Here is a 13850-nt window from a genome sequence, read left to right on the forward strand (position 1 = left end):
ATTACATAGGACATGACACCTGTGCCGTGACCACTTAGTGTCTATAAGGTTACACAGGTGGCTACACAGCTGGGTACACAAGCTTCTCAGACTGAGTGATTCTCAGAGCGCCAGGCAGCAGGGTGGCCTCGTGATTGGAGAGACTGTGCAAGGTCAAGAGTTTGATCATCTCAAGGGCTGGTATGAATTCATCAACCAGCCATGTATCCTGTCAGAGCGTCCTTGAGCAAGAAAATATATCTCCAACCTCCTCACTGGTTTAGAGCATCAGCATTGTTGAAAATACAAATGCACAGTAATTTCAAGGCAGGTTTTTTTTTTTTCTTCTCTTTTTCTGGGCAAGAACCAATTTTAGCTGATAATATGGAAGACAAAATGTTGTTAGTAACTTCCTGGAACAGAAGCTAACATATCAGACAAGTGCATCATCACTCCCTGCCCTCCCTCTGCGACTGTGACAATTTTCACACAAACTCCTTCCTTTTCTCAGGAACATGTCATACACACAGTCTTGTTTCTTTCTCTTTTGATGTGACCTTTTTCACGCCTTCTACCAACATGCATCCCAAATCCATGTTTGCATCTAAAATGTGATTTATCAACATTTCATAATGCTATTACGCCTGGCATGAAAAATGAACCTGCAGTATTCACATTGAAATTAAATTGTGTACCTGTGAAAAATAGTAATCGCCAGTGTGACAAAACTATATGTCAGTCTTTTAAAACGAGAAAGGATCGGGGGAGTTACAGCTCTGTATGTAATTTATCTTTTAAACCTCTTGAAAGCAGATGAGAAAGTGAAGTCTGGCTTGACACATTTCAACAGCAATACCCACATATTTGTAGCTGTCGTATCTGTTAGTCCTCTGTAAGTCAGAACAGATTTTACTGATGGAATATAAAAAACAATTAAATGCATTTAGAGTGTTTTTAAATGGGGACACAGTTACATTAACATTACCTTACCTGTAGCCAAAATTTACCGAATGAAAACACTGTCAGACAACAACAGAAAAAGCTTTGAACACCTTTGCATTTTAACTGGTGGCGTGGAATGGAGAACAGTGATTGGTTAACAGACCTGAGGGGTCTGGAAGTAGAAGAGGGAACAAGAGGTTCAGAGATGTGACCTCTTGCCAGTCCGTGGAGTGCTTTAAAAACAAATAAAACTCTGATCTCAAAATCAGTTCTGTACTGCACTGGTAACCAGTGAAGATAGGCCACTATAGGGGAGATATGGTCTCTCTGCTTGGTATCAGTCAGGAGTCTCGCTGCTGCATTTTGAACCAGCTGCAAGTGAGATAAGGCTGACTGACTGATTCCTACCTGGAGAGAGCTGCAATAATTGAGGCAAGAAGAAATACAAGTATGAAATATAGTCTCAAAATCTTTAACAGGAATGATTTTAATTTCCCAAACGATTTGAGATGAGTTAAAACCAGAATCAAAGATAATAAAGAGATTTCTTGCATGGGAGTTAACATTCAATGATAGAGGCCCCAAGAGTATTGATTGTGGTTGCGAACTGCTCGGCAGGGCTGAGGAGTAAGATGTTAGTTTTATTCTGCTTTATATGTGGATGTTGTTGCTAAAATGGTAGGAGACACTGTACTTTTTTTTTTAAATAGTAAGCATATTAAGGGAAAATAAAATAGGGCCTGATATGGAGCCTTGTGGTACTCCACAGGAGATGGGCACAGAGGAAGAGTACACGTTTTGAATTCAGCAGGCAACAGAGGCTGATCCGTCTTGAAGGCAGGAGGGAAACCACTGAGGGGCCTGTTCCTGAATGCAGACAACATGGTTACAGCTGTCCCAGAGGATGGAGTGATCGACTGAGTCAAAGCCAGCAGAGAGATCTAAAAGATTTAAAATAGGGTGATTTCATGAGTCTAAAGACAAGAACAAATCAGGAGAACAGACTGTATCCTATGATGCATCCTAAAACCTGACAGAAATTTACCCATGATGCTGAATTTGTCCAAGAAGGAGATAGGATGAGAGGAAATGACTTTTTCAAGAATCTTTGAATAAAAATGATAGCTTTAAGACTGGGCAGTTATTATTGGGAACAGACAGATCTAGGTTAGGTTTTTTGATCAGAGGGTGTATGACAGCATGTTTAAAGCAAGATGGGACACATCCATTTACCAGGGGGCTATTAATTACTGATGAAATACTTGGCCCGGCAGTGTCCAGCAATTCCTTAAGTAGAAGTGAGATGTCTAAGGGACATGTACTAGATTTCATATGTGAAATAACATGTGTCAAAAGGAGAGAGAAATCAGTTCAAAGTTGATAAAAACTGAGGGGTATGAGTTTAACTCTGATGGATAACAGTAGGGGGGCAGTGAGATAAGAGCTCGTACGGAGTCAGTTTGTTAATAAAGAATCTTCAAAATATTCAAAGAGTTCAGATGTTGCTTCAGGGCAGTTTATGACAGTAGAGTTGAGTTGTGTATTTCTGGTATTAAATAAAACTTTGGATCTATGTGAGTTTGAAGATGATATCAGAAAAAAAAACATTTGTCTCTCTCTGCTTAGACACATTATTGGTATTTAGCCAGACAGCATCTCAGCTGCTGGTAGGACACTTGGAGCCTAACTGCACAGGCATTAAACCAGGGCGGAGCTTTAACTGTAGGTTTTCCAAGTTTGTAAAGGGAAACTGAGTCTTCTCAGTTCTCCACAGGGCAACAGTGGGAGCTTTAATGAGAGCAGAGGAAAACTCCTCAGCAGTGAGAGGAAAAACAGACTTTTTGGTCAAATCAAAAAATAATTCACATAGTATGCTGCAACTAATTGATAGTTAATAATCAAAATAGGCATGCACGATGAATAAATGTAGAAATAATATAATCCATAGACACTCTGCTGGCAGAACTGGTATGTTTAGTAATCTTTAATAAACTGAACTCTATGAGTCAGAAATATGTATATAAATCACATTACTATTATGGGTTATATGCTTTGTGTGAAGGTTCACTCCACTTTGGTTCTTATAACTCAACTGATGAAACGTTCTGCTTTTTTGCTTCATTCTCTTCATGTTTGAGAGTGAACTGTATGTTCATTTTCATGTCTGTGTGTGTGTGTGTGTGTGTGTGTGTGTGTGTGTGTGTGCAGGCACATTTCCAATCTAAACTTGCTCTTCTGACAGTGATAAGATTCCTGCTGTGAGCAAACTGAACGCAACCACTGCAGAGGGTGGAGCTACCTTTGTATTCAGTGCTGGCGTACAACCACCTCAGGACAGTCATTTCTGATCTGGAGATATGAAATTAATTATCCGGCACCAGAGTAGCTGGCTATGGCAGTTCTGTTGTCATTTACATACAGTAATTAGACTGGGCAGCTGTTGGTGCTGCCATCACAAATCTGACGTCCAACTCAACCCCTGGAGTCAGATCAGCAAAATATCACCTACTTCTCTGTGGTGCTATTAGGTGTTGTTTAAGCTTGGTTTGGAGGAACCGCAAGCTGTCAGAGGGTTGTTTTTGAGATGGGGGAGGATATTTCCAGAAGCATCAGAGGTGTGAGAGGTGCTAACAGACGTTGTTAAGGTAGTGACAAAACATCCAGGAAAGAATTTCTCCCATGATAGCACCTTCTTGTGTGTACAAAGCACTACAAGGAACAAACATGCCAGAGCACTGTTTTTTTTTTCTTTGCTGATGAAAACCTGCCACGGCTAAACTTTTGTGCAACGGTGCTTTACAGAAGCCAATCCTATGTATCACCACCTGTAAAAACCCACACACTAATTTTAAACTAGTGACCAGACATGCTCCCAGACACCATTATCATTTGCCCAGTATCCCTGCCCTTGATTTAGCTGCATCAATTTAAAGGGCAGGGATATAAGCCTCTGCCCATCCTCTGTGTGTAAGCTGTCTGAGTTTGAGCTCGTTCATTCCAAAATGGCCAGGGATCTCACTATCCTTTCTGAGCCAAGGGCAGACATCTCATGGTTTTATGACAGAGGTAAACCTGGCCTTCATAAATACTTCATACAGTGCTTTCTTCCAGCTGGCAAAAGCGAGCAGAAGAAGCTGAGAGCAAAGGTGAGTTAGGTAAGGACAAAGGTACATATCTTGATAAATAAGTGAAAACAAGGTAGGAGGGAAGGAAGTAAATAACTGAGGCAAGCGCAAAAACAAAAGAACGGTATCTTAAACGCTTCGCTAAGGAGGACTTGTTTCTCACATGGCTGCAGATGTTGAGCAGACATGTGAGAAGACGGCATTAAACTGCGCTGTCCTGATTTATGCATAAAAAAATGTAAGCAAGTATAAGTGCATTTCCCTGTGTGCTTGTGTTCGCTTCTTTGTACATAATTGCTTGTGTGTATGCTGTATGTAAGCGTTGTGGGTTGTGTGTTACCAACGAGAAGTGCTGGGTGAAAGTAAGCAGTGCAATATACACTCACTGTCATTTTCAGTTCATCCTTTTTAGGCAAAATCCCAGCCTCATCTGTTCTATTTTAAGCCTTACAAGGACACAGAAGGCAAAGCTTTGGCTATGTGTGCAGTGTATGTATAGTCTCAAATATTCTCCTCTATTCTCTCTTTAAATATAAAGCCAAGCCGACATCCACGCACTTGCTGGCGTGGTAAGTTTTGTAAATTAAATGTCATAAAAGCACAAGGGCAAGGGAAATCAGATTTATTGCGGCTATTGAAATTCTCAAAATTTGTCAACCTGATGTGGAGGAGAAATGTGCTTGACTTCTCCTTCTTTTCATCACAGGAAGCTATTCATTTCTTATGCTTTCATACAGGGGTGAGAGCAGGATGATCTCAGGCTAGGGTGGCATTCATGAGGGAAATCAGACTAATCATTGCTGCCACCAAAAACTCCCAAATTCCCCAAATCAACATGACACAGTGTGATTTTCTAATGCGTGGTGATGTGTTGACAGATACTGTTCATTTAAAAGTGATCTGGGGAAATGCTTTTTGCCCCCAGGGGGATTCTGCAAGATTCAGTGAGCAGAAAGTGCCGGTTTTAAAAACAGCTCTTATCATTTGGCTCGTGTGTCAGACTTACTGTGCCGCAATGCTCTTTTACCACAGCTTCCAGTCTGGGCCCACGGTGGCAGGGTTGACACTGAAGATCTCGTCTCAAAGCTAAACTCAGACTGGTCTAACCCAGCATGAGAACATCTGAGTACATAATTTGAGGAGACTCTTATAACTTGTGCGACAACTGAAAATGATGAAAGTGTGGACTGTGTATTTTAAATGCCATGCCATCCCTTTATACTCCTTTTACTCTCACCATTCAAGTGACTATGGTTAAAAATAAATGAATTTGCCTCAGTCAGTAGAAATATATCAGAAGATCTTTACAATACCATGGGTTTGAAGCTGAGATTTTCAAACTGTGAGATGTGAGGCAAAGATACTGCATGAGGTGAAAGTGGCAAACGCATGCTGATGTTCTGCAAAAAACAAGAAGTTTGTTATTGTAGCTTGGGCGTCTCACTAACACGGTCAGCGGTTGGCGCAGCAGCAGCAGTGGTTGTGACACACAGCTCATAGAGGCAATTAAGGTAAAACCACAGTGCCTGACTGCTACATTCTGCATCAAAAATCACACCCTCTCTGACTAATATCTCAGTCAAACACAGACATAATACACATATTTTTTAAAATCAGTGTGACTTACACTTTCTGAAGATATCACTATCTGTCCCTCGCAAATAAACATCCATAATTCCTCTCAAGTTTTTAAGTTGTCTTCAGTTTTAAAGTGATTAAGTGAAAGTTGCCTGAAAATCCATGTGTAGGTTTCCAACAGGAACTGCTAATAGTTCATTCAACATGTTGTTGTTAATAGTGCCAATTTGCCAAAATGTAAACAAATATAGGCTAAACAATGGGGCTCAAGTGGTATCCATGCCAACATTATGCTTCCTTATTATGTTCCACAAAGCATTATGGGAACTGTAGTTCTAAAACTTAGTTATTGTGAAGTGGGAGAGGCTGCTGGTGTGTTTTTTCCTCATTCTGTGTTCCCATTTCAATCAATATCCTTAATCTTACTAAATAGAGACACATCGGACATAATGTAAAGAGATGACGACAACCCTATGTGATGATCACCAGTCACCAATCATTTAAACTTGGTGTTTCATACTGATCCAAGCTATAGAAATGCTGCAGTCACATAAAATTATATAAATGGGGCTTTTCCTTCTGGAAGACGGGGCCTCCAAAACAGCTTCTTCCAATTTGCAAATCTGTTGACAGCTGAAGTCACAACGTTACATCCAGGGTATCCTTTGTTCCACTTTGTTCTATTTAATGCAATCTTTCATTCAGAATTTTTTTCACTGGTCTTTCTAAAAAAACAACAATTAATAAAAACTACAACTCCCATGACAAAAGAGCATCAGCACGGATACTTCTGCCTTGTTCATATCGAAGTTACCATAATTACCAGTTTCCCACTTGCCGTTGATGAATCACAAAGTCCTGATCACAACTGGGAAACTTCAACTTGGCACTTACTAATACAGAAGTGGCTGAAAACAAAATAACTATGGGTAAGCCTACGCCAAAGACCTTTACTCAGTGTAATTAAACCCACATTTAATGGATATGGTGTTATATTGTCAATGCGCAGTATTTTTAACTTGGCCACCTCTTTAATCACACATCAGCCTCAAGTTGCCAGATGATGTGAACACAACCATCCCATATGATGTGAACTTACGACAGGTCTTGATTTTGTCTGAGGGAGGCTCTACAGTCTCTGTCAGACTTTGAAAACTTCTAATATATAACCTTCAGATGGTATCAGGAACATTAACCATGAGGCTCACACTGTGTAACACTGTAAGTAACATTGTCTATAAATAACTATAACACATCAGAATTGAGAACAGTTTCAAAGACACAGGTTAAAGGTACCTAGAAACTGCGTTCTGCGCGTACACACACACACACACACAGTACAGTGTACAGGTGCCATTTATCTCGGTGTTGTTTTTTAACGAGGTCCTTTTTCATGCTCTTTTGCATCCCTGACAGTCATGCCATTATGTTGTCACATTTTCTAAAAATAACCCTGATTTAATCTTTCACCCATAAAAAAGTGCAGTGACAAGAAAATTAATCATCAGTGTTGTATATAGTAATTGGCTTTACTATACAGTATATACTCTAGCCAACATTTATAAATGAATACCTGCAAAAAGCATCCTTAACCAGTCACTCAGACCTTCAGTTACATATGTATCTCTCTCATGCAAGCACACACAAGCTGATGAATTGGAGCTTTGAGTTGTACCGAGCCTTTATCTGCCCACTGATCAGCATGAATCTTATCTGGCTTGTTATGTTTTCCTACCAATAGCCTCATTATAAGGGTGCAAGAGGCAGGAGGGAGACATGTGCTTGACTCTGATCTACACGTCCTCTGTTCCCCTATTAAGAGTGCAATGGATTTCCTATACTGTCACAGTAAGATAGAAAGGAATGATAGCCAGGTTAGGGAGGCCTTCAAAGAGAGGAGTGGGTCAACAGTGAGTATGATGGACACCTTACATTCAAACACTGTACAGCTGGATGCTGGCCCCCAGAGAAAGATGGTTTAAATTAATTACATATTCAGGCACAGCAGGGAAAGTGAGACAAGGCTGGGTAGTGAAGAGTGGAGATGAAACGTGATGTTGATGGTCTTGGTATCATTACTACTACTGACGATGTGGAAGAGGAGGAGGAGGAGGAGGAGGGAAAGGGAGACAGCATTGTAAGGAGAGGACTGGGTTTTGACATGAGCAATACACCAGATCTATCACTGTACAACAGGTGGACTTTGAAAATGACAAACTTGCTTCAAGCGCTTGAAAATACAGTATTTTTGGTTTGCTGTTGTGTGTTTGCACAAAAGCAACAGTTTTATCAGAGCGGACCATTGCAGTTATTTAACAGAAGGCCAGCTACCCACTAATCCCTCTGGTAAATGTCACTTTTTTAAAAATACAGTCCCCTGCAAAAGATGCACCACACTTTTATCTAGATGGGTAAATTTGAATTTGGACATAGATTTTCCTGCTGGTCAATTTTTACTGTCAAGTTTGGCTCAGATTACAGTTTTGAATTGTTTTATCAAAGAAACACTCAACACACTTACAATCAAGTCCGTCAATAATTAAAACAGGTGCAATTGGCCAAATATTCCTTAATAGAATTTGATCTGCACATACAGTCTCCTGAGCTGATGCCTATCCTCTCATTCCACTTATTATCATGTCTCTGCTCAGGAAGTGACTGTGTTCAAGACCTGTGCTTCTGTAATCATCAGCCAAAGATGGTAACTAAACAGACAGAGATTACAGTCGTGGTTGACTAAATTCTCAGTTTTTTGAGAGGCATATTTACTGAAGCACACAGCTGAGAATAATCAGGTTATCTCCTCTCAAATAAACACTCTGCTTCTCCTCTCTGACACTCTCTCTGATCTATAATCCATCCTCCAGTTACATGCTGCCATCTTGCAGACACAGAGAGTGATGGAGAAGATTGTGATCATAGTAATTTACTGCCATCTTTCCACTGTCTGGCGATAGTAAAGGGCAATATAACACAATTAAATACCAGATTATTAATCTTATGACCTCAGACTGTCCTCTTCAGCATTTAGGAGCCTAAATAATTGAATAGCAAATGTTAAAAAATATGAATATTGACTCTACGATGAGCTTTATGTTGTGGTAGTGCTGCCATTTAAAAACCAGAAAACACATTCATGTTTTCACTGTAATGACAAATAAACTGTGTATAGTGTAGTTAGTGTATTTCCACTAAAATCCTATTAAAACAGAAGAGTGCATGCGAAAGCTGAAATGAGATTTGAAATTACTGTACAACAAAACCCTTTATAAAACTCCCCTTGCCTTTTTCTATGATACACTACAACGTAAAAACAAGCAAACAAATTAAAACATCAGCCATTCTTTTTTATAAAAAAAAAAAAACAACCTAAATTCAGTTTCACTTTTCTGATGTGAAGATTCGTAAGGCTGAGGCACAGCAGGGAAAACGCAGCCACGACTCACCTCGAACTTTGCCTTTTGAAGCCATCACTGGAATCCCCAAGTAGACAAGAGAGGGGTGGATGGACAGCAAGAGAGGCAGACGCCAGAAAGCCAGAGAGGAGAGAGGACAAAAGACAGAAGACAGAGCAGCTGATTAGATAACTGTAGGGAGAACAGTGTGCCTGTATCTGTCGTGTAGATATATATATATATATATATATGCAGAAACAGCACACTCTTTATCTTGAATGTCAATCATGAGCACTGAGATCCACCCCCCCCCAACCCACCACCACCACCCTCGATCGTTCAACCCTGAAAGAGAATGTCCTGATTTGGCTCATCAGCAAATTGAGACCTTACAGCGTGGCACCTTTTAATTAGTCCCGTCACATCATGTGGATCATGCAATGAAGCTTGTTGCTTTCTAATGAGCTTGCAAGACCCATAAGGATATGGACATACTGTAGATATCATGTGGTTGATTAGTGAACGCTGTGCTTCGTTTGATGTCTTTTGGAAACTACAGACGTTAGGTTATGAAAATTTTACAGCCGCTGATGGAGGCGTCTGTGGACATACAGGCAGCAATGATTTGTGTGTCTGCGTGTGTGTGTGTATGCTCAGGACAGACGACAGTCATGCATGCATACACTGGTGCATATTACCCTGTGAATGACAGCACTGTAATTGGTGAGGACATGCACAGACAGGAGTGGCATCTAGTAGATGCCATGATATGGGAAAATCATGTGTAGCAATATATAGCTATGTGTAAAAACAAAGGCAGCCCCAACACAGAGGACTTAACCAACAACACGAGCATCACCTCTGAGACATCCTCCTGGTAAAAACGCAGGGGAGAGCCAAATAAACAACATAGATTGTCTATTAGTGTGCGCATGTGTCTGTGTATTTGCGTGCATGTCCCGAGGGAATGACTCTCAGGCTTCACACACACTGCTTTGCCAAATTGATGGATCTATTGGAATGCCTCCAGTGAGCCTGAAATGAGAGAGGAAGAACAAAGAGAATCTAACCACAGGTGCCGAGTCTGCAGGTTATAAATTTATTGTGTTTTCTTTTCGATTACAGATTTATAAAACCCTCTCCCTGTACACAACAAAATACCATAAATAGGTTTAAATTCCTTGTCAGCGGAAGAGCAAGAAGTTATCCCGAAAACACGCCTGGAGATCCAAACCAGCTGCTCAACAGTCTGACCACTCGTTCCGACTTCTCACATACATATTGTTTTGTTTATATCTGAGTACTGTTAAATCCTGATAGCCAATTTTCAGTGGCTGATGGAGATGATTATGTTTTGTTAGTACTATTTCACAGCTTGCCAAGGCGCAAGACAGATAGAGTGAGGAAGTGAGAAAGACAAACAGACAAAATGAATATCTCTTGTGATTTGTGGTGAATTTTCAAACTTAATTTGAACACATTTTTGTTCTGCTGTGTCATAATATGGCACACCGGGCAAATTAGAGGTGGAACAAAAAGCTAAAACAATTACAGGAGAATACAGGAGAAAACTTCTTGTGAGCACCAAGATTCCTCTCTTACACATGCACACGAATGTGCACGTACAGGCAGCCAGTGAAAATTTCGCACTTCGCTGCTGTGTCACTGGTTAAGAGGGAGAGGGACCGACAGAGAAACGGGGCAGCAAGTGTCACAGTTCTACCAACACTGCTTTCTACATGAGACTGATGGCTTTGTGAAATATTCCCTAAGCAAAGCCTGACCTCTATTCCTGCCTTTCATCCCTGCTGTCAAGGTATGAGTTACCTGTCACAGCTGTGGCTCTGTGATCTCTCCCAGTCAATAGCCATGGAAAAAAAAGAGGAAAAAGAGAGATCCTGGAGACGAAAAGATGGAAAAAGCATATATGTTTTTACAGCTATTCACTCATAATAGCAGCTGTATGTATAGTGAGAGAGAGAGGGAGAGGAAGAGAGAGAGAGAGAGAGCGAACACAAGCTGTGAAGAAACACTCTCTGCACTTGTATCTCTGAGTAGTACAGTTACCAAGCAACCAACACAACAGTTCGGTAAGTCCTGGCAAACTGAAATTGAATAAAACACTTTTTATTCCATTCAATCTCCGTTTTACCATGCCATGAGCAGAGTATTCCCAATCGATTACCAAATAGCCACCTCTGACAGTACTCCTGTTTGGACAGAAAACACTCAAGATACATGAGAAACTGACACCTGAAAGGGATCAGATCTGGCTATTTTTCCATACAGTGTTGCATTTTGCATTTACCCAAAACTCTTGTCCTAGCAATGAATAGACTTAGACTTGCTGTACATTCAACAGGTGGTGAATGTTGTCCTATTACTGTTGCCTGTGTAACTAGGCATTTGTATGCTAACATGATAGCTGTAAGAAATCGACAAATCAAACCTTGGTTACTGTAAGTTGGAATCTGTCTGCCCCCTGGTGGGCAAAAACCACTTCAAGCAGGTTTAATTTCATTTCATGGTATCTTGAGTGTGCAAATAATACAGTCTGTAGAAAGTAACATTGTGCCTTGACTTTAAAAATCTGAAGATCTGAAAAATCTGATCTGAAGGAAAAGCCCACTGACATTTACAGGAGATGACTCAGCAACAGCTGAAGTTTTGATCTGTCCTGCAGGTTGAAAATAGTCCAAATCTATATTACAGAAACTTCAGGTTCACTCCCACTTTCAGACACTTCCTGCATGCATTTTATATAAATGACCATCACAAATACCCGGTGATTAATACCATACATTTTAGATGAACATTCAGAGTTCATGAAGATGCTTGTAAACCAGTTTTTTTTTTTGACTTATTACCAGAGGGACGCTTGGAGCTATTGGTCTAAGTATCGCATAAACACACACACTTTATCTTAGAGAATGAAAAGTGAGTGACTGGGTGGTGGTTGAAGAGAAAAGCTCTAACTTGTAAGCAGGTTGTTCTCCGTCTCTGTAACAGTCAGCAGGGAGCTGTCACAAATAAACTGTGATAGTTCATACAGACACCACCTACTGTGACACACACTCATACACGCGTGTGCACGCACACACACACATACGCATACACGTACACACAATACACTGATCACAGTATTCCCTTGGGGTGTAAATCTCCTGGGAGGACGTGTTCAATTGCAACATCCGTCCTGTTTTCCTCTTCTTTTCTGTCTCCGCTCTTCTCCCTTCAACTTGTGCTCACTCAGGAGTTTGTCTCACCTGCCTTTTCATGTTCACTCTACCTCCGAATTAACCCTTTCCTCCCCCCTCCCCGTATCTTTCTCTCCCCTTCTGTACCCCCCCCCCCCCTCGGGCTACCTCTTTCACAGTGGCAGATATATTCAGCGTCTGACATGCAGTGAAAAGCCTATGGAGATCGATGTGTGCAGCGTGGCTCTCTGAGCTGTCACACGGCATGATGGAGAGTTTAGCTTATCTTTCGTACAGCAGCAGCTGTTTTGCCGTATGTTTGATGTACTCCGGGCCCTTGGAATCCCACCAATATTCCACCGGTGAGCAGATTGCTGTAAAACCTTAACACACTCTTTGTCACCTTATGACTTGGCTGTACATGGAGTCATCAATCCACACATACACACACGAGCATAAAAAGGAAAACATACATTGTGACACATACTCATAGTAAACCCTATGCACCTTTGTGACTATGGTGATTTCAAGAGAATCATCAGCATAAAAATAGCTTTGAATGAATACAAGCAAATGTATTTAAATCTTATTTGATTTAGCAGCAAACGCACTTAAATCTTATTTGATTTAGCACAGCTTTTGCTAAGGGCTGCAATTCATCTCCGGGTAATAAAGGAGATGGTAAACAGTGTTAATAGATGGAATCAAGCTTACTTAACTCAGCTTATTGCCACCATACTGCCTGCTTTATTAGATCTGCCTACCACGTCCTTGTTTTCTCACATTACAGGAAGGCACACATCTGTTTGTTTTGTCATTTAATCTAGCATATTTGATTTCCTCCCCTTAACACAATTATACATACATACCCTGTCCGTGGTAGAATCATCTGCTCATAAGACGAAGGCCCATAAAACACACACAAAGGCGCGCACACACACACACACACACACACACACACACACACACGAGTTGATCACACATGCACATGCTTCATCCTCTTTAAAGATGGTCTCCAACAGTGTTCATACTTTTTTTTTTCCCCATGCTGAAAATAACCAAATCTGGTGAATCACCATCACCAGACCATGTGCGAATGGCACCAGGGATTCTGGCCTCCAGAGCTATACTGCTGAGTTTCCTATTTCCTGCTCAACAACACAGTGATCAACTTTTGAATTTACAGTATAGGTTCATGAGCGATTAATTAATGAAAACAATAAATTTTGCTTAATACTGTTAACAACATTCCAGCACTGTAAGAGACAGACCTGCTGTTAAATAAATGTTATATACCAGGGAGTCTGCTTTATTTTGATGGAGGTCAGGAATTGAAAATTGGATGAAAGTCTGGGAATGTTTGACAACTGAATGAAACTTGATCTTACACCATATTGATTTTTTTAACCTCTTTCTAGCACCTGTGTTGCGTTGAGGTGACAATGTGGGTGTGTATTGGAGGCAGTATGCAAAGACCATGACTCAAGGGATCCATGGTTTATTGCTGACTGCTAATGGCCTTCAGCCAAACACACAGTGAACACATAGGGGCACCTGATGGATCACCACCACTTTGGGCACTGTTTATATGTTGGTGTAGATCAAGTGAAGCCGAGCTGACCCAGCAAAATGGC

At 40.8% G+C, this 13850-nt stretch overlaps 1 protein-coding gene across 3 annotated transcripts in view; it reads right to left on the reverse strand.

Moving 5' to 3' along the window:
• cadm2a (cell adhesion molecule 2a) overlaps window positions 1–13850 on the reverse strand; it is a 195206-nt gene that overhangs the window by 56528 nt on the left and 124828 nt on the right. For 2 of the 3 annotated variants that reach the window (XM_018691986.2, XM_018691984.2), the window contains exon 2: window positions 9071–9097. The exons of the other annotated variant lie outside the window; for it this stretch is intronic. In XM_018691986.2, coding sequence (XP_018547502.1) covers window positions 9071–9097 — 27 coding nt within the window. The remainder of the gene's footprint in view (window positions 1–9070; window positions 9098–13850) is intronic. 3 annotated transcript variants of the gene reach the window in all.

This window comes from Lates calcarifer, linkage group LG20, assembly GCF_001640805.2.
Source record: "Lates calcarifer isolate ASB-BC8 linkage group LG20, TLL_Latcal_v3, whole genome shotgun sequence".
Taxonomy (NCBI): domain Eukaryota; kingdom Metazoa; phylum Chordata; class Actinopteri; family Centropomidae; genus Lates; species Lates calcarifer.